This window comes from Caretta caretta, chromosome 6 (assembly GCF_965140235.1).
Source record: "Caretta caretta isolate rCarCar2 chromosome 6, rCarCar1.hap1, whole genome shotgun sequence".
NCBI classification, from domain to species: Eukaryota; Metazoa; Chordata; order Testudines; family Cheloniidae; genus Caretta; species Caretta caretta.
Genome location: NC_134211.1, coordinates 36,969,562 through 36,988,687, shown reverse-complemented (window position 1 = coordinate 36,988,687; position 19,126 = coordinate 36,969,562). Strand labels below are relative to the sequence as shown.

The following is a 19,126-nucleotide window of genomic DNA, read 5'->3' as shown; positions in this document are numbered from 1 at the left end:
CTAATTGATGTTATGCTGGAGCTGGGCATGACAGCAAAGGTAAGGTTGTGTTTAACAGGAGTTTAGAAGCCTGAAGTTACATCCTGTCTAAAGTAATAACCAGGGCTTAATAAATTCTAAGAATGAAGTGTTTGCAGCAAACTAAAGATCCAGGGCTGAAAGATTTATTCGCCCAGGATAGGGAAAGAGAGTCAAATTCTTGCTTATGGTAGCTGATACATATTGAACCACTTGACTCTATATGGTGAGGCTAAGGTGACCGGATGTCCTGATTTTGGGGTTTTTTTCTTACATAGGCTCCTATTACCCCCCCAACCCCCGTCCCAGTTTTTCACATTTGCTGTCTGGTCACCCTAGATGAGGCGAGGCTACGAAATTAGGGATACAAATTCAGAAATCCTGATGTGGGACTATGTTTTATCATAAAATTATTTCAGAAGATTTTAACTGTGTTTCTGGCATGACACTCAAGCATTTGCTAGCTCTGCAACACATTCCCGCAATTCAGCAAAGACGTCATTCAGCAAGCTTGGCTGCAGATGCTCCTCTTGTCTGCCAGGGGCCGCCTCTGCCCATGCTGGATCTGAATGGGAAAGGAAGACCTGGCAGTGGTGGCAGTGTGGGGAGAGAAGATCGGGGGGGCCCAGTACTGCCCCCCCTCCCCTCCATGCCCCCAACTACACTGAGTTTTGTGAAGCTCCCTGTCCTATCCCTGCTGTGGCTTGGGGCAGGGTCTGTTTACCATAAGTGGTTACATGCAAATTAATTGAAAATGTGGAAATTTACTTATTAAATTATTTGTTTTAAACACCGTGCTTCAAACAGCACAAAACTTGGCCACTCTGCACTTCACTTCTAAAGTGTTTAAATATCAGCATTGTTAAGGATGTGAGAAGGCCTGAAATTTAACTTCCAAAGATGCAGTGTGCATCTTTCACAATGCCTCATTCTGTGGAATCTCATTTATTCCTTTATAGCCACTTTTGGAAAGAGAGAGAAAACTTAAACAAAAATGAACTCGTCACACAAATTTCAGTCTGATTTTAATTATATTACTGCCAAGAAATCAGAAGTTAAATCTGCAATTTAATCCTTGCTATTTGTTTTTGCAGATTGTTGTGCATAAATTATGAGCTCTTTAAAGACTGTCATTTTTGTTCTATGTTTGTACAGCACCTAGCACAATGGGGTCCCAGTCCGTGACTGGGTCTCTTACGGCTACCCAAATACTAATATAACAATAATGAACAAATATATAAGATTATGCAGCATGGGCTGCATCACCTAGGCCAGGAGTCTCAAACATGCGGCAAGTGTTCAGAGAAGGGGTTGGAATGGGGGCAGGGAAGGGGTGGGAAGAGGCGGGGCAGGGGCAGGGCCTCACGGAAGGGATGAAGTGCGGGCGGGGCCCCAGCAGCGGGGGGTGGGGTCAATGGTGCGGCCCTCGGGCCAATGTACTAGTCCTCATGTGGCCCTCATGGCCATTTGAGTTTGAGACCCCGACCTAGGCCTACAGGGTGGATTTTCAAATCTCTGTAATGTTATGCTGAATAAATTTTTTGAGTTTTAATAAGTGTCTGAGTTAAGCTATATTTTGGGCTTTTCTTATTACAGTTTACTCTTTTGTAAACCAGTTTGTACCACCATTCTTACAGTTCCTTAAGAGTATTACGAATTGTTTCCTTCACAACAATTCATCCCCTTTTATTTCAGTTCTTTTGCATTCATGTTTTGGCTTGTGAAGCTTGGAAATTTTTGTGGAGTAGAGCTTTGTCAAGGCTAAAACATGCCTTTTACGTATTACATTCTTTTATAGCTTCAGAAAGCTTTATTGATAGGTAAATTGTTCTCAGGTTCTTGTAAGAAGTACTTTAATTGGTTAGTTTCCTGAAGAACAGTTTTATTGTTTATCCACTTTAAGGAGTGAAGTGCTAACAGAAGCTAAAATAACAATGCATCTTCTGATACCACTTAAAATATTAAGAGTATTCTGTTATTTTTTTAAAAAGAGACTGTTTACTGTACACATTGGTATATGATTTACTCAGGCTGCTTATACATAGTCTTCCAGAGATGATGTGTCTTCAGTGTTTTTTATTTTAAAACAAGTACAAGAAAGGTGACTGATGTTTTCAAAGCAAAGATATTGTGAGTCAGGCTTTGAGGTAAGATTCAAAATTCCTGTTTGTTTTGCCAGAGGAAGATGATACATTACTCAGGACCGTGAAACTTTTAAGGACTTTCAGTGACAGACTGGATATAAAAATACGTTGTGTGCTGGACTGTTTGGTTAATAAAGTTAGCTGACATTTATTTACAGTAAGTTCAAAAGTGTTCTCCGTGCCTTGTTCTCAAATTACAGGTGAGTGTCCTCACAGATCAGGTGGAGGCCCAAGGAGAGAAAATCCGGGACCTAGAAGTCTGTCTTGAGGGGCATCAGCTGAAACTTAATGCTACTGAAGAAATGCTTCAACAGGTAAAGTCTATCATGGGAGGATTCTTATGCAATCTCTTTCAAGATGGAGGAACATGTATACATGCTTCTTAATCTGTAATGCCCTGAGTAAATGGACATAGAACAATTTTGTCTCCTTTTGTTGTGTCTGTTGCCTTGAACGATATTTTCATAATACATGTTTGTTTGCTTTCCTGGTGTACATGGATTTTACCCGTCTGTTGTATAACACTGTAAGCAGTAGGCTTGTAAAATGAAACCACTGTATATTACTCAGAATACTCAAACAAATTAAGCTAGAAGAGGGCTGGAGAGATGGTTGAATAACTTGTTAGACCGGTTAAATATAATAACAAAATACCAGTTTCTGTTGGAGTTAATTGTATAATGAGTATTGCTTTAAACTGTCTCCTGCTTTCATGTGATTTGGGTTGAAGTTGAATTTGAAACTCATTTGAGGTTGAAATTAATGAGGCTAACATTTTTTTCATTCATTTTTATAAGCTTTCTTTCTTTCTTTCTTTCCTTCTTTCTTCTCAAAGAAAGAGCTACTATATAAAGCTGTTTTTTCCTTACTTCTAGCCATGTGCTTACAAAACCACAGTTCACTTTCAGTTTGCTGTTCAACTTAACCCATCCATGCCATTTCACAGCAGGGGATGAGGGAGTAGAATACACCATATAGTTAGGTTTCAGAGGAACAGCCGTGTTAGTCTGTATTCGCAAAAAGAAAAGGAGTACTTGTGGCACCTTAGAGACTAACCAATTTATTTGAGCATGAGCTTTCGTGAGCTACAGCTCACTTCATCAGATGTATACCGTGGAAACTGCAGCAGACTTTATATACACACAGAGAATATGAAACAATACCTCCTCCCACCCCACTGTCCTGCTGGTAATAGCTTATCTAAAGTGATCAACAGGTGGGCCATTTCCAGCACAAATCCAGGTTTTCTCACCCTCCACCCCCCCCCCCACAAATTCACTCTCCTGCTGGTGCTAGCCCATCCAAAGTGACAACTCTTTACATAATCAAGTCGGGCTATTTCCTGCATAGATCCAGGTTTTCTCACATCCCCCCCACCCCCATACACACACAAACTCACTCTCCTGCTGGTAATAGCTCATCTAAACTGACCACTCTCCAAGTTTAAATCCAAGTTAAACGAGAACATCTGGGGGAGGGGGGGTAGGAAAAAACAAGAGGAAACAGGCTACCTTGCATAATGACTTAGCCACTCCCAGTCTCTATTTAAGCCTAAATTAATAGTATCCAATTTGCAAATGAATTCCAATTCAGCAGTTTCTCGCTGGAGTCTGGATTTGAAGTTTTTTTGTTTTAAGATAGCGACCTTCATGTCTGTGATTGCGTGACCAGAGAGATTGAAGTGTTCTCCGACTGGTTTATGAATGTTATAATTCTTGACATCTGATTTGTGTCCATTTATTCTTTTACGTAGAGACTGTCCAGTTTGACCAATGTACATGGCAGAGGGGCATTGCTGGCACATGATGGCATATATCACATTGGTGGATGTGCAGGTGAACGAGCCTCTGATAGTGTGGCTGATGTTATTAGGCCCTGTGATGGTGTCCCCTGAATAGATATGTGGGCACAATTGGCAACGGGCTTTGTTGCAAGGATAAGTTCCTGGGTTAGTGGTTCTGTTGTGTGGTATGTGGTTGTTGGTGAGTATTTGCTTCAGGTTGCGGGGCTGTCTGTAGGCAAGGACTGGCTTGTCTCCCAAGACTTGTGAGAGTGTTGGGTCATCCTTTAGGATAGGTTGTAGATCCTTAATAATGCGTTGGAGGGGTTTTAGTTGGGGGCTGAAGGTGACGGCTAGTGGCGTTCTGTTATTTTCTTTGTTAGGCCTGTCCTGTAGTAGGTAACTTCTGGGAACTCTTCTGGCTCTATCAATTTGTTTCTTTACTTCTGCAGGTGGGTATTGTAGTTGTAAGAAAGCTTGACAGAGACCTTGTAGGTGTTTGTCTCTGTCTGAGGGGTTGGAGCAAATGCGGTTGTATCGCAGAGCTTGGCTGTAGACGATGGATCGTGTGGTGTGGTCAGGGTGAAAGCTGGAGGCATGCAGGTAGGAATAGCGGTCAGTAGGTTTCCGGTATAGGGTGGTGTTTATGTGGCCATTGTTTATTAGCACTGTAGTGTCCAGGAAGTGGATCTCTTGTGTGGACTGGACCAGGCTGAGGTTGGTGGTGGGATGGAAATTGTTGAAATCATGGTGGAATTCCTCAAGGGCTTCTTTTCCATGGGTCCAGATGATGAAGATGTCATCAATATAGCGCAAGTAGAGTAGGGGCTTTAGGGGACGAGAGCTGAGGAAGCGTTGTTCTAAATCAGCCATAAAAATGTTGGCATACCACACAACAGAACCACTAACCCAGGAACTTATCCTTGCAACAAAGCCCGTTGCCAACTGTGCCCACATATCTATTCAGGGGACACCATCACAGGGCCTAATAACATCAGCCACACTATCAGAGGCTCGTTCACCTGCACATCCACCAATGTGATATATGCCATCATGTGCCAGCAATGCCCCTCTGCCATGTACATTGGTCAAACTGGACAGTCTCTACGTAAAAGAATAAATGGACACAAATCAGATGTCAAGAATTATAACATTCATAAACCAGTCGGAGAACACTTCAATCTCTCTGGTCACGCAATCACAGACATGAAGGTCGCTATCTTAAAACAAAAAAACTTCAAATCCAGACTCCAGCGAGAAACTGCTGAATTGGAATTCATTTGCAAATTGGATACTATTAATTTAGGCTTAAATAGAGACTGGGAGTGGCTAAGTCATTATGCAAGGTAGCCTGTTTCCTCTTGTTTTTTCCTACCCCCCCTCCCCCAGATGTTCTGGTTTAACTTGGATTTAAACTTGGAGAGTGGTCAGTTTAGATGAGCTATTACCAGCAGGAGAGTGAGTTTGTGTGTGTATGGGGGTGGGGGGGATGTGAGAAAACCTGGATCTATGCAGGAAATAGCCCGACTTGATTATGTAAAGAGTTGTCACTTTGGATGGGCTAGCACCAGCAGGAGAGTGAATTTGTGGGGGGGGGTGGAGGGTGAGAAAACCTGGATTTGTGCTGGAAATGGCCCACCTGTTGATCACTTTAGATAAGCTATTACCAGCAGGACAGTGGGGTGGGAGGAGGTATTGTTTCATATTCTCTGTGTGTATATAAAGTCTGCTGCAGTTTCCACGGTATACATCTGATGAAGTGAGCTGTAGCTCACGAAAGCTCATGCTCAAATAAATTGGTTAGTCTCTAAGGTGCCACAAGTACTCCTTTTCTTTTTACCATATAGTTAAGCATTTCAGATAGCAATGACAGTTTCAGAGTGACAAAGGTTCTGAAGAAGTTGCTCTCTGCAATTTTCCATGCCTACCAACAAGAGGTACTGGAAATGCTGAGTGTCTACAGGTAATTTAGATTATAGATATTTAGGAAAAGAGTAGAGAATTTAAATAGATCTTAAAATCAAGGCTGTAGATTTGTAGGGAAAAATTAATTATTGGTGAGCTTATTTGTTTTGATCTTATCCAAGTGTTATATACACTTAGTTTTAGATAATATAAAATATGCATTACTTTAAATTATCACTGCATTGTCTTCATTTATATAGACATTCTCCATGTTTATGGTAATAGTGTTTCTGGTACATACATATTATGTAAACAGTGGCAGTCTGTATATAGTAAAGTTAGATCATGTGTCACAATGACAATTTTCATATGCACCTCTTAGCCAACAGGATTTCTTGGTAGTATTAATGGTCCCAAACTTTTCAAGCTGGGGGAGGTTGGATTCCCCCATATAAACTGTGCTAGTTTTTGAAAAATGCCAATTTTAACACCTATGATTTTCTATTCAGAAAGTGAATCTCTAGAAAAGAATGGCAGCTATTTAGAACGTGAAACATCAGAAATAGAATAAAAGCATTCCTAATCAGATCTGAGAGGATTTTTTTTTCTAGATCAGTGGGGGTGGAGTCCAGGTGCTGAGAGAGTGGGGCTTGGTGGGGTCGGGGGTCCGAGTGCAGCTGGTAGAGGCTCAGGGGGTGAGGGTCCAGGTGTGGGGGCTTGGCGAGGTGGTCCAGGTGCAGCAGGGGTGGGGCTCAGCGGGGTGGAGGTTCAAGTGCAGAGTGCTCAGGGGTGGGGGTCCAGATGCATGGGGGTTGGGCAGATGGGGGCAGCTCCCCATACAATGATCCTTCCACCTGCGGCTGGGGAGCAATGGGGGCAGCCAGGGGAGGTTCCTGGGAGTGAGTCTGACCCAGTCCCTGCCCCAGGAGGGGCCTGTGCAGGGAAAGAGGAAGTTTCTCTGCAGCTGGTGCCCAGCGCACAGTAGGCAGCCCTGGCTGGGGCGTTCCCAGTCCTGCTTTTCCCTGGCTCCAGGAACACTTCAATAGTAAGCGAGAGAGACAGAAGCTTGCACGCACACCCAGTCACACCCTGGGAGGTGATAATTTATGACTCCCTGGCAGGGGTGCTGGAACGATTTTTATAGTGGAGGAGCTGAGAGCCATTGAACCAAACAGTAAACCCTGTAAATAATGGAATCTACTTGAAGCTAGAGGATGTGGCAGGACCCCTAGTTCCAGCACCTGTGCTCTGTGGCTGCTCCTGATTCCCAAACCAGATGCGCCTGCTCAGGACCACTGCCTGAGAGGGGCACGTGAATCAATTATTCCACAGGGAAAGAGTAAAATCTGCCGGGGACGTTAGTTCTGCCCTTGCTCAGTGGTGCAGAATTCCCCCAAGAGTAAACATTATAGCTATTTAGCTCTTGGGTAAATTGAAGCACAGAGACTGTTAGACCCTGATTCTGCAATGTTACATGTCAGTGGACCCTAACATCTTCACAAAGCTCACTGCAGGATCAGGCCCCAAGGGATTTACCCAGGATCATACCACAAAGCAGTAAGAGAGACAGGAATAGATCGCAGGAGACCTGACTCCAAGTTTATTATTGAACTATTGCATGCAGTATTTGCTTCGTTTAAATTAAACCTACACATTCTACATGTGGTCTGCGATTCTGTTACCACTTCCATTGTTTCTGAGTGGAGTGAACAGTAAGGATAGGCATAAACTGGTGATTTATTTATTATTTTTTCAAACAGCATGTAGGACAGAAGTCTCTTTATGAATTAGGCATTACGAAATTTTATTTTCAGTTAAATTTTCCAGACACTGATTTGTTAATTTAGGCCCCAATTGTGCAAAGATTTATATAAGTGCTAAACTTTAACTATTCAAGTTTTAGATTTTCAAAAGCATCTAAGGCAGTTAACAGTACAACTCCCCTTGCCATTCAGCGATACTTTGCTGTTATCTCCCTTAGGTGTATTTGAAAATACCAGCCTTAATTCATAGTTGGATTGCTCAGCTGCTGTATGGTGAACTGCATTGACTCTGTCTTAGGGTATGTCTACACTAACCGCTGGATCGGCAGGCAGCAATCAATCCAGTGGGGGCCGACTTATCGCGTCTAGTCTAGACATGATAAATCGACCCCCGAGTGCTCTCCCGTCGATTCCTGTACTCCACCGCCGTGAGAGGCGCAGGTGGAGTCGACTGGGAAGCAGCAGCAGTCAACTCACCGTAGTGAAGACACTGCGGTGAGTAAGTCTAAGTACGTCGACTTCAGCTACATTATTCACGCAGCTGAAGTTGTGTAACTTAGATAGATACCCCAATGTAGACCAGGGCTTAGTGAATCTCAGTTCACTTTCTCTTTCTTTGTTATGTTAAATAGTAAATGAAAAGGAAAAGAGCATTCCCCATGCTTGGAAAACCTTAGCATGTATTAATAGAACCAATCTAAGCCAAAATGCAATGTGTATCAATATGTTCACGGTTCTGAAAATAACAATAATGTATGTTGTTTCAGAATGTGCTCTGGCTTTTTAATTTTATTTTCTAACTGATAATACATGTTAGAGAGCTTATTCCTTCACTCTCCCACTTCCCTGGTTCTTCTCGCATGAACAGAGAGCAACAATACCCGAAGTCCGAAGGTGCAAACAATTCGATGTTTATTGGGGTGAACTTCCAGCAAGCTAAATACAAGTTCCTTTTTCCTTATTTTCGAATCCCAACTTACTTCCTGTTTGCCCCTAATTTATATAGTAATATTCTTAGCTATACATTAACCAATCATTCTACTAAAATTTAACTAACCAATCCTAACATGGATTAGCTAACCAATTATATCCCACCACCTTAATTAGTTTACACCCAGCAAAATTAATTATACAGCAGACAGAAGCAATCACAGAACCAGACAGAGACCATGCCAATAAACAATAGCAAAGTGGGAACTATAATGACAAAACAATACAGAAGTGAGGATTTCACAACTACATCTGTAAAGACATAAGAGTTTCCCAGCTGTGTCTATTGATAAGTGAGTTCTTACCAGACAGAAAACTATCAACCTCAATTTCCTTTTACAGCTTCTAGGCACTTCCCTTTCTCTGGAGGTGATAGGCACTATAAGGACAGGATTAAATTCCTAACAGCCCAATAGCACCTTATTTCAATGTGACTAGTTTGGAATGTGAGGATGTGACCATTCACTTCCCAGCTTATGGCTGCCTCTGTCGCTTAGCCAAAGGCCTTAGCCTAAGAACAGGGCCTCAGACTGTCACAGTAAGAGAAGGCCCTTACACTGGCAGACAGTGATTTTGATTCTTTCTTTTATACCTCTAACTAGCCAAGTGATAGGAATACACCTAAATTCTTAGAGTATAGGCCTTTACAGACAGGCCTGAATATCTATATCCTAACACTCCACCCCTTTTTTTTCTTTTTCTTTTGGGATCCTCCTGCCCAGTATCCCTGGAAAAGCATAGGACATATGGCGACACATTTCCTGATAGGGCCAGGCATCGAGGTGGAAGGTGTCGATGCTCCATCTGTCCCACTGCCCCTTGTGTAGTATAGTGCCCTGCACCTTCTCTCGTACGGGCATACCACACCTATTCCAATTAGTGTTCCAGACTTCCCAGTGTAGTGGGCCCGAGAAGGTTGGGTCCAGGTTGTCTAGTACACTTGGGGGGGCTTACTACATTACTTATAAGTTATAATTAGTGGCTGTTCTCTAGGGGGTTGTGCCCCCCTTGATCGTTTCCATATGCAATGTAACACACATATAGTTAACAATACACTAGCTGCTATGATACTCCACAGCAACACCGAGAGTCCTGACCACTGCAGTATGGTCCAACATCCTGGCCACCACCAAAAACACTGTTTCTCCTCCTTTGATAAGGTTAAAATTTTGTCAGCACCATCCTATAGTGTGTATTGTAAGTGTGTCCAACTGTTGTCGCTTGCAGCAAGTTGCTCTTGTAATCTTTGTGTACTTTTGTCCATATTGTGTGTCCATTGAATATCCACAGTGAAATTTGGTATTGTCCAAACCAATTCAACTACTTGGTACGGTATCGGGTAGTAGGTGCTGGTTCGATTGTTTACAACGATTGAGTCCACTGATCCATTGGTGCACCACAGTCCAGGTGGCAGAGTATAGAAGTTCATAATTTTGTCATACACTGGAAGGATTTTGCCTCCTAGTGTTATATTGCAGGATTGCATACATTCCCAACAGAATACACCATACCCCATATACATTACCCCTAAATGCCCCCCCTTTGCAATAGGCCATTGATCCTGCTCCTCCATAGTCATAGGAGAGGGGCACATCCATATTCCTCCTCTGGATATACAACTGCTTAATGTGATGACAGTCCAATTTACCCCATTCCATGCCCCCCACCTATTCCCTAGTGGCTCCCAACGTGCTCCCCCTTCCCTACTTACTCCCATAGGGTACAAGGGAACCACCTTATTTGCATTTCCTTCCCATGGTATCATAGTAACAACTACACAAGAACTGTCCCCACAGGTCGGGGATGTTATTTTCCAGGTAGATGGGTATGTTTTTGCAATTGTGGATAAATATGGGCTAGCTTCCCGATTCAATACTGAAGGCCATTGTTCTGACCAAGCATCTCTCATAATATCCATTAACATTATTAACTGAGCATTTTGAATACCTATGCACACTTCTCCCCATGTTAGTCTTCTGAAGCCATCTTCTACCCATGTCACCAGGTCCCCTGCCCAATGAGTTAACTGCAAGTTTACCTCTACTGCTGTCCTCCACCCTGTGGCAACTGCTGATAGTTGCTGTGCCATTAATTCATTAATTTGTTGTTGAAATTTCACATTTTGGCTTACTAATTGTTTGGTTACCCACTCGTCCCCCAGATTCCATGTACCCAGCATAGTGTTCCCAGCTGCCCACAATCCCCTTTTCCGACGACGATTCCAGGTGTGTCCCCTCACCCATGCATTGAATTGTTGTTTCAATCCTTTTATGTACATACTACAATTAGGATGGATTTGGTCCACCCACCATTTCTTGGGGCGTACCACCCATGTAATAGAATGAAAGGACACGTTAAAAAGTGCTGTCTGCACCTGCTCCCACAATGGCTCCCAGACATTTGCTCGTCGGGGAATATTCTTGGCTCCAGGCTGTGGCCACTTTAAATTTGGATTCTTCCAACTTGACATCCATATCACCTGTAGGGTTACATTCTGTAAAATGGTTAACTCATCGTACACCCAGCGTCCCAAAGGGGATTTTACGCCTAATGTAATATGTACATAACAATCACACCCTCGGGGATTATCTTCCATGGAAGTACCATTGTGGTTACATATGGTAACATCACATCCTAAATGTGGGGCCCTATTTTCCCAAGAGGGTTCATTTGCTCCAGGGGACCAGAGGGTTATATTCTTTGGACCCTCTGTAACAAACCACATAGCTGGGTAACTGTGTTTTTCACTATCGTTAATCATGGCAGCACCCAGGGAGTACCATGCAATATTTCCTGATAAATTTGATATTCTCCACCTGGTTGGGATTCCCCCATCTAATCCATAAACCATATACCGACACTGCCAAATTCCTGTTGGAGTATTAGTGGTACATCTTTCTATGGGGAGATTCTCATAATCTTCATTAGCTTTATTACCACAGGTTGCATGTGTAGCCGTCCATGTGTTTCCTCCTTTTGACACTTCACATCGTGGGATCTGAATAGAATTTGTAAATGTGACAATTGTGATTAGCACTAGTAATTGTTCCATCCAGGGCCAGGGAATTTTCATCCTTTTCTCCTTTTTGAATTAACCTGTAATACACACATAAAACAATTTACATGTCCCCTTTCCCAATCCCCTGTTTGTACCTTTTTATTTGCGTGCAGTGAACCCACTCCCGTCCTCCATTCTCTGTACCCAGTAATAGCAGACTGGGCCCTAATTGGTCAAGGACAAGATAAGGGCCCTTCCATTTAGGAGCTGGGAATGGATGGTGTTGACCTGGAATCTTGTACATCACTAGATCTCCCACCGTGGGTAGATTACGCTCCCCAGGCAGGTCATACCACGCGCTGACTCTTGCTGCTCCTTGCTCGTCTCGCCAGGCCACCGCCTGCTGTACCTGTTTTACATGTTCGATTAAAGTTAAAATCCATTCTTGTGTTAGGCCGTGTGTAGTGACTTCCCCAGGTACTGGGGTAAGTAGATTTTCCCACCGTTCCATAGGCCTTCCCATGAGAGCTTCATATGGAGAAAATCCTGTGCCCTTTGATTCTCGGGCCCTTATTCTCATTAAGACAAAGGGCAGTAACTGTGACCAGTTTTTTCCTCCAATTTCCACTCCCTTTCTTAGCTCACTTTTAATGGTGCGGTTCATGCGTTCCACCTGCCCCGCAGCCTGGGGGTGATAAGCAATATGGAACAACTGTGTGATTCCAGTGAGGGCTGATAGCTCCCCTAACAGATCTGATCGAAAAGCAGCTCCTTGGTCTGAGTCAATCACCTTTGGGACCCCCCAGCGAGTGAATACCTCATTTACCAGTATTGCAGCAGTTACCCGGGCAGTTTGATACTTTGTGGGGAAAGCTTCCACCCACCGGCTGAAAGCATCCACTACCACCAACATGAATCGGTTTTTCCTGTGATCTGGCGGTAGGGGTCCTGTGTAATCAATCTGTATCCTTTCCCATGGTCCCCTTGGGGCTTGTCTCATTAATTCTCCCCTTAGCACCTTGTGAGGTGGGCTGTGCCTGGCACAGTCCAAACAACGTTCCAGATGTGATTTTAAATCAGCTGCCATTCCTGGCCACCAGCACAACCTTTTTAAAGTTCCCAGTGCCTCCTCAAACCCGGGGTGTCCCCCTGCCAAGCTTCCATGCACCCAGCTTAAGAAAGCCGTCCGACTTCCCTGAGGGCACAACATGACCGGTCCCTCAGTTGTTAAGACACACCAAATCCCTTCCATTAGTTCCACCTTTGGCACATGCCTGTCCCCAAGTTTCATGATGCCTTCCAGTCCTGGGTCAGATTCCTGCAACTCTCGAATTCGCCCTCCCCGATCTGTATCCACCCCGCTTCTTGTTAACACTGCTACAGGCACACTCTCTTCTGGCTCCCAGGGCCATGGGGGTGCCTCTGTTGCAGCCCGCTTGGCCTCTACATCAGCCAGATTATTCCCTTTGCTTAGGGGTCCTGCTTTCTTGTGTGCCTTTACCTTCACCACATTGATCCGTGTAAAACAGTGACTCAGCTCCTCCACTCGCTTCCACCAGGTAGCATGCTTGATTGTGGAGCCGTCTGTTGCCCTGAAATGATTATCTGCCCACCATCTCAGCATTAATGTGGCACCACGAAATACATAATCTGAATCTACCACCACCCAACATTCTGCCTCAAATTTGGGATCCACTTCATTTAAAGCTGTTAGCAAGGCTGCCAGTTCTGCCTCCTGAGCTGACTTTGCTTCTAGTGAGAAACCAATGGTGCTGACTGTCTCATTGCCTCTGATTCCCACAACAGCTAAGCCTGCAGTTTTCCGTCCCCCTTGATAGCTACAACTTCCATCCAAAAACCATACCAGTGTCCCCTCCTTTACCTGATTGGGATTAGCTGCCCGAAACACCTGATGTTGGGTTTTACCTGGGCTGGCTTCACATTGGTGTGGGGTGCCAGCCAGATGTAATCCAGCTACCCAGACTATGGGTTCCTTTAACACCTCTGCTTTAATGTTTTCTGCCTGTAGAGCCAGCAACCATTTAGCAATACGCTGCCCACTCACTTGTCCCTGTAAAATAGTGTGCATGTTTAACAGCCGCAGGGGGTCATGATGAGATCGGATTATTACTTTCTGCATTCCCGTAAGGTATTTAAATTTCCCTATCCCCCAGTAGGAGCACAACAGCACCTTTTCACACCATCCATACTTCAATTCCACAGCACTCAAAAGTCGAGAGGCAAAGGCCACAGGTCGGTCCTTTGCTCCATACTCCTGTGTTAATGCACAACCAATGGTAGTGTCCGATACCAAAGGATACAGATAAAAGAATTTCTCCCCATCTGGGGAGGCCAGCACTGGAGCACTGGCCAGGTTTTCCTTTAGCACTCTCACTGCCTCAGTACACTCTTCTGACCATTCCCAAGTTGAGGCTCGGGTTAGGTCAAATAGAGGCTGGGCTATTTCTGCATAATTGGCCACAAAATCCCTGCAAAATCCAGTAAGACCCAGAAAACTTTGCAAGCTTTTAACATCCGTAGGCAGTGGCAGGGACTGGATCAGTTGCACCCGTCCCTTATCGATTTCCCTTCCCATCTGAGGCACTTCCACTCCTAAGTAGGTCACTCTTGTCTGTCCCATCTGAGCCTTTTTCCCATTGACCTTCAATCCTGCTCTTGCCAAAGCTTGCAAGACCTGCTCAGTTAGTTCCCTGTCTTCTTCCTCTGTCCCTGACATTAGCAACAGGTCGTCTACATATTGTATGCACCTTGCTGAATCCACCCCCTCCAGAGCCTGTTTCATGTATCTGTGAAAAATTGCAGGGGAGTCCCTATATCCCTGGGGTAGGACTGTCCAGCAGAATTGTCTGCCCTCCCATGTGAATGCAGTTTTATACTGACACGAGGTAGCTAGTGGCAGAGACCAAAATCCATTAGCTATGTCCAAAACAGTGAAAATTCGGAATTGGGGTCCAATACGGGCCAACATTTCAGGGTACGCTGCCACCACTGAGGCTGGCGAATTGGCCAGAGCATTTAGTGCCCTGTAATCCACAGTGAGGCGCCAGGTACCGTTTGGCTTCCTCACGGGCCACACAGCAGCATTACAAGGGGATGCAACTGCCCGAATCAGTCCCCTCTGTTCCAATTCCTCAATAGTTGCCCCCACCTCTGCCAATGCCTCCTGAGGAATAGGGTACTGTTTCTGTGGGGGAGGGTCCCCTCCCTCCATCAGTACCTCCATGCTGCCCCTACCACAATCCAGGTTATCCTTCGCCCACACAGGGATGTGTTCCCACCCAGCCGGGGGTGGTGGGAGGGCATGTGCCGCTTTAATGGTCATAGTGGCTATCCCCATGGGAATGGTATAGCCCTGACCGTCCTGTGTTTGCCCCAGTAAACACACCCAATTGGCTAAATCCAGTACAAGTCCCAGTTTGTGTAAATCTCCTGCCCCCAACAGATTAAGCATATCATTACAACCCCACATAATCTCCCCTTCCCCCCAGATTCCTTTGATTTGTCCCCTCCTCAGGGTTAACTGTGTCTCCCCTCCTGTTGCCCCTACAATTGTCACAGTCCCTTCTGAGGGTCTCCCCTGCCCCCATGTGGTTAAACTGATGGCTGCTCCAGTGTCTATCAAAAAATCCCTCATGGGACTCCCTTCGATTGCCCCCTGGAGCGTGGGGCGACCAGACGCATCCCGTCCTAAACTGAGAACATGGACAGGACGCCTCCCAGGGCACCCCTAAGTTGCAGTACCCACCTCTGTCCCTCCCACTGGTTCATGGGGGGACCGGGGGTCCTGGCACCGAACACATTCCTGTCTCCATGCAAAATTGTATGTCTGGCATTTCAGGCAGTCCCAGTCCCTTGGCCTCCGGGACCACTTTCCCCCTGATCTGGTAAGATCGTGGGTAGTCAGTTTAGCCTGCAGTCTCTGGATCTCTTGCTCTATAGCTGCCCGCTCATCCCTGACTACCCTCCCAAAGCCACGAACTCTCCCTCTACCTCCTCCTCTCCAGGCTGACCCACTCCTTTCCACCTTGTATTGATCCCCCGCAGTAATAGCATGGACTGGCTCTTCCCCCTGATGCATCTGCCTCCACACATCTGCCTGTTCCAGAAACTGGGGTAGCTGATTGGGAGCAAGTTCAGGGTGCTGCAACCTTAAATGCCCCACGAACTGCGGATTGCTCAGCTCCAACCATTTCTCCAGCAATTCCACACCCCTGCCCTGCTCCACACCCCTACCAGGTCCCGGTGCCCCTGTCTGGGGCATCACCCATGGACCGTCCAGGGGATCCACCCAGCACCGTGCCCAGGCCTGTATGCGATTAAGTGTATCCCGCCCTGTTTCCCCAGGGACTCGCTTCATCTTATTCATCCCTGCAGTACGAGAGTACACCCCAAACAAGTGTTTTGCCACCTGTCCGGGAATTAGAAATGGATGTGCCACTCCTGCCACATCGATTCCTAAGGTACCTCGTCCCAAAAGACTACGCCATAAGATCACCTGGTCCTCACGAGTTAGACCCTCCATCTCTCTGCCCACCTCCACTAGCCACAGCACAAACTGATCCCAATCATTCCGGGGTACCTTTCCCAAACGGCCCAGTACTGCCTCCCGGTCCTTCAGGGACAAGGGGCGGATTTCTGCCTGTTCTACTACTTGTGGGGCATGGTCCCCCCACCCCGCAACTGGGGCCACTATTCCTGCCTCCTGCAGTTCCTCCCGGGTAGCCTCTCTTGCAGGGGCTGTAACTGTGGATCGCCGGCTTACAACATCCACCGGCAGTGGTGGGTACAGTGTTTTTTCAGGGTAGGGTGGTGGAGGTGTCTCCTTCAGTTCCATTAGTGGGGCGGATGGTTTGAGGTCCCCAAATCCATTGCCCCCATGTTTACAATAATACAATTCCTCCTCTAAGTCTCCTACTCTCCCCAGCAGTTCGTCCCTCTCTCTCCGGATTGCCTCACAAGACTCCTCTGTCCGTGCAGCATCCCGTGCCTTCAAATCCGCTACTTCTACTGCTAACACAGATTTTTCTGTTAAAATCCGTTGCTGATCCACAATCTCCTCCAAATCCTTAATGTGTTGGAGGAGATCAGCTTCCCTTTTTACCCAGTATGCCATCCCAGCACACAAACCTTGTAATACCATTCCCTTTTTCCTACACTCCTTTCCCTTGGGGTCTCCCAAAACCTCTCCCATCTCCTTCTCAATCTCATCCCAGGTGAACCCCTGCACCTGGTATGGGCCCTGATTCTTCCTTATCCATTTGTTCAAAAAATCCGTTACCCCAGCTTGCCAGAACCCGCAACTACCATCACGAGAGTTCGCCATACCCCCTCCAAGCAGCTGCGCGGACTGTTGGGGAGGGGGACTTACAGGCTGCCACTCACCTATCCAATGCGATGTATCCGAGTCCCGGCACCAAGATGTTAGAGAGCTTATTCCTTCACTCTCCCACTTCCCTGGTTCTTCTCGCATGAACAGAGAGCAACAATACCCGAAGTCCGAAGGTGCAAACAATTCGATGTTTATTGGGGTGAACTTCCAGCAAGCTAAATACAAGTTCCTTTTTCCTTATTTTCGAATCCCAACTTACTTCCTGTTTGCCCCTAATTTATATAGTAATATTCTTAGCTATACATTAACCAATCATTCTACTAAAATTTAACTAACCAATCCTAACATGGATTAGCTAACCAATTATATCCCACCACCTTAATTAGTTTACACCCAGCAAAATTAATTATACAGCAGACAGAAGCAATCACAGAACCAGACAGAGACCATGCCAATAAACAATAGCAAAGTGGGAACTATAATGACAAAACAATACAGAAGTGAGGATTTCACAACTACATCTGTAAAGACATAAGAGTTTCCCAGCTGTGTCTATTGATAAGTGAGTTCTTACCAGACAGAAAACTATCAACCTCAATTTCCTTTTACAGCTTCTAGGCACTTCCCTTTCTCTGGAGGTGATAGGCACTATAAGGACAGGATTAAATTCCTAACAGCCCAATAGCACCTTATTTCAATGTGACTAGTTTGGAATGTGAGGATGTGACCATTCACTTCCCAGCTTATGGCTGCCTCTGTCGCTTAGCCAAAGGCCTTAGCCTAAGAACAGGGCCTCAGACTGTCACAGTAAGAGAAGGCCCTTACACTGGCAGACAGTGATTTTGATTCTTTCTTTTATACCTCTAACTAGCCAAGTGATAGGAATACACCTAAATTCTTAGAGTATAGGCCTTTACAGACAGGCCTGAATATCTATATCCTAACAATACAATTTGAGTTTCTCCCAAAGTTACTTGTGCTCCAAAAGTGCTACACTTAGATGTTGTCTATTTTTTTATTGAGCTTGCTTAAGTATGGTTTAATGAAGTTGCTTTAATAAGATATCTGATTATATCACTGCAGCAACAGTATGTAATGCTACCCTGCAAAATACATACCAGCTGAACCCAGACGAGCAGAGACTTGCCCATGATATAAGGGCGGGGCTATTGGCTAGGATCCTTTTGGCTTATGATTTATGGGTGGTTATTTTGAACTCTGCTTTAAAGCTACAGTGCAAACACTTTACAAACAGTGGTTTAAAAATAAGCTACTCTTCATGTATTAATATTATGCAAAATTTCCTTCCGTTTCTTGTAGAGGATAACAAAGCAGAGTGTAGTGGAATGGCTCAGGTGCTGGAGAATAATCTGGCATGCGACTGGGTCAAGATCAACTTCTCATGTTTCCTTGAAGAAACTTGCAGTGGTGGTTCTGCTTTTACTAGGGCTTGATTCATAGCCTAAGAGCTGTACCAGTGGTCAGTTTCAAAGTCCATTGAAGACAACAGGAGTCTTTGAATTGATTTCAGTGCGTTTTGGATCAACCCTTAAGTTTAGAAAACATGTATTCTGTCTTTTGAGGAATGAAGAAGAGGGTCATGGGTGTGATTGGGGTATTTTTCTTTTCTTTTCTTTTCTTTTCTTTTCTTTTCTTTTTAAACCACTTAACATATAGGACCTTTCAAAAATCCATTGAAATCAGTGGAAAAATTTCTGTTGACTTTAGCACTTTGGATAGGCCCTAAATATACATCCCATTCTGACTGAGAAGAAATTCATCCTGAAGTGCTAAGAGTTGCTTAACATTTGTTTTGATGTGTGAGTTCAGTACTAGAGGTTCCTGAGTCTATCCGCTTTGTCAAAAATAAATAAATAGAAGAGAAGAGAGTTTTGGCAGTTCCAGTGCAGGTCTTTGTTTTAGACAAAGCTTTAGTCCATAACTAGATAGATAATCATTTGGTATTTATATTGTCCATGTATAGGTAAATTATAAAGGGTGAGGCAAGGTACTGAGTCTCTGCTCTGACTCACTATTGAAGATTGTCTATTGTCTAATTAGCCTTGGAAGGACTATCCAAGATTGACCAAGTGAATGAGTACAAACAAGGCTGTGGTAAACTTAATCTTCCAAGAGCAAGAAGGGCTTGATTCCTCAGGGCTAGTCTTGGTTTTCAGC

At 44.9% G+C, this 19,126-nt stretch overlaps 1 protein-coding gene across 12 annotated transcripts in view; it reads left to right on the top strand.

The window, feature by feature from the left end:
- The window catches only part of PPFIBP2 (PPFIB scaffold protein 2), a 222,714-nt gene that overhangs the window by 129,915 nt on the left and 73,673 nt on the right, over positions 1–19,126 (top strand). For 11 of the 12 annotated variants that reach the window (XM_075129436.1, XM_048852573.2, XM_075129435.1 and 8 more), the window contains one exon: positions 2,363–2,476. In XM_075129436.1, the coding sequence (XP_074985537.1) occupies positions 2,363–2,476 (114 nt within the window). Of the gene's footprint in view, positions 1–1,960; positions 2,166–2,362; positions 2,477–19,126 lie in introns of those variants that run through there. The other variant, XM_075129438.1, reaches the window with a different exon arrangement.